Source organism: Sinocyclocheilus anshuiensis, unplaced genomic scaffold (genome assembly GCF_001515605.1).
Source record: "Sinocyclocheilus anshuiensis isolate Anshui unplaced genomic scaffold, SAMN03320099.WGS_v1.1 scaffold601, whole genome shotgun sequence".
NCBI lineage: Eukaryota > Metazoa > Chordata > Actinopteri > Cypriniformes > Cyprinidae > Sinocyclocheilus > Sinocyclocheilus anshuiensis.
The window spans coordinates 533,461-535,696 of NW_015536496.1; the positions used below are offsets into that span (position 1 = coordinate 533,461).

Below are 2,236 nucleotides of genomic sequence, written 5' to 3' on the forward strand. Positions count from 1 at the left end.
CTACATGAATCAAGCGTGATGTCAGCAGTAACTATAATCTTTGCTCTAGCAGCTCAAACTCGTCACCGTGTGTTACCTGAGAGAGAGAGGCTGATGTTTTGGACTTCAGCGGCATGACGGGCTGCACGAGGATCTCGGGGAACATAGACGCCTGCGGCGGGGACGAAACACTGCTGTAGGACGGAGGAACCAGCATCATCACTAATAATAGGAGGCGCTGTCGGGCTGTTAAAGCAACTCCATTCAAAGTGTATCTGAATCTGGTTTAGTGAGTCGGTTTATTCGGACAGCTGTTTAGTGTACACAGGTGGTCTGACTGCAATGGGCTCTGAGACCTGTTGAGCTGTTTCTGCAGCAGCTCCAGTCTGCTCTCCATCTGGCTGCGCTGCTGGCGGCTGATGCTGCGCAGGGGCATGCTGGGATGCGGCGAGGGCGACGGGAGATTGCAGCGGGGCACCTCCTGATACTGCCTCCCCCGAATGTCACCCCAAAAACTGAAGATATTAGACACACCTGAGAATGCACCTGAGACAGAAAGACGCACATTACTACCACATACAGCATGATTTATAACATTTATCTTTCGAAATACTACGGTTTAAATAATATTAATATTAATTCATAATATTACCATAATTAATTTTTTTATTTGATAATTGTTACTTATTATTATTTTACATTTTCTTTTATTTTCCACTATCACTGCTTGATTATATAATATTATATTACATTATATTGGGTACTGTTTAATAATTTATTAAATATTTAATTCATTATATATATACACAAACACAATGAAAAATTGATCTTTTTGATCAGATCTTTTATATAATGCCTGTGTTTTTCATAAAATGTAAATAAAAATAAAAATATTTTAATATTATAATGTTAACAGTTTTATTTTCATTTTGTAACATTAAAACTATCATGGTTGTTATATATTGTATTTATATTTATTATATATATTGTTTGTATTGTATTTTTTATATATTTTATACAGCTTAATATAGAATTTAAATTCTGAATATTTATAATATTATTAATTCAATTATTTGTCCTTTTTATATGATATAATACATACAGTATATGAGTTTACTGTTGTCATTCTGTCACCTGATAGGGCGTTGCATGTGTTTCCTGTTTTGGGATCGCCCTCTCCTTCAATCACATCCATGAGTGTGGTGGAAGGGGTGGGGCATGTGTGCACAGGCTCCTCCCTCTCATCGCCACTGGAGTGGGAGGAGATAGAATTCCGAGGCTCCTCCCACCCCGGTTTGAGCTCGTTCTGGTTACTGGCTGCTTGCTTTCTGCCTCTCCGGATGGGCTTCTGATTCTTCTTGATCTCTCCAGCATCTGCATCGTCTGTAGAAACAAACGCGGGATGGATATTCATCAGGGGCACATGCAAAACAGCTCCAATGTCTGCACATATCATCCGTAAATAGTGTGTTTCTGAATGTTCAATGACGGAGACTACATGAATTATCAGGAAAACCTTTTTCTGTCCGTCGTCGGAATGAAAGCTTTCTCCTCCGCAGTTTGTTGAAGCTGGCGCAGTCTGAATCATCGCTGCTGGGGGATCCGGGAATCATGTTGGTCTGTAAGGGAACATGGCCATGCACACCTCCATGAACTCTGTGTTTCTGCTCCATTTACTGGAAGATTTGTACAGTGAGCGTGACTCACGTCTCTGAGGTTGAAGGTGATCTCCAGGTTGCTCCAGAAGTGGTCGGTGAACTCCGGGTACATGTCTAGCACCTCCAGCACGTCGTCTCTGTGGATCTTGTGCAGGTCGCAGTACGTCAGCGCCCTCACGTCTGCGTTGGACTTGCCGGGCCGTGCATACAGGTTGATGGGCTCACCGAATATATCATTCTTCCCTAGGATGCACATAATATCACTGTCAGACACATCCATAAACAATCAGACTAGCAGAGATGTACATATTTATTCTTTTATTTTTTTTATAAGTTCTATTTGTAGCTGGAAGCCTTTCTAGCAAATGTAAACACTCTGCAACTCGATTTGGCTGATTAACCCTTTTAAATCCCATAATATTTTACTAGACAACATGCTGCTCAGAATTTAGTTTGTCCTTAATGCACCTACAGTTTTATTTATCAATGTTTATACATTTTAATACTTCGCTTTTAGGCATTATGTATATATATATATATATATATACATAATGCCTAAAAGCGAAGTATTAAAATGTATAAACATTGATAAAAAAAAC

General features: G+C 39.7%; 1 protein-coding gene across 1 annotated transcript in view; it reads right to left on the reverse strand.

The window, feature by feature from the left end:
* Positions 1-2,236, reverse strand: part of LOC107687170 (potassium voltage-gated channel subfamily H member 2-like) — a 25,870-nt gene that overhangs the window by 1,978 nt on the left and 21,656 nt on the right. Inside the window, exons 8-12 of the mRNA XM_016484394.1 lie at positions 1,687-1,880; positions 1,496-1,598; positions 1,114-1,362; positions 304-525; positions 77-225 (exon numbers count right to left, since the gene is read on the reverse strand). Coding sequence (XP_016339880.1) covers positions 77-225; positions 304-525; positions 1,114-1,362; positions 1,496-1,598; positions 1,687-1,880 — 917 coding nt within the window. The remainder of the gene's footprint in view (positions 1-76; positions 226-303; positions 526-1,113; positions 1,363-1,495; positions 1,599-1,686; positions 1,881-2,236) is intronic.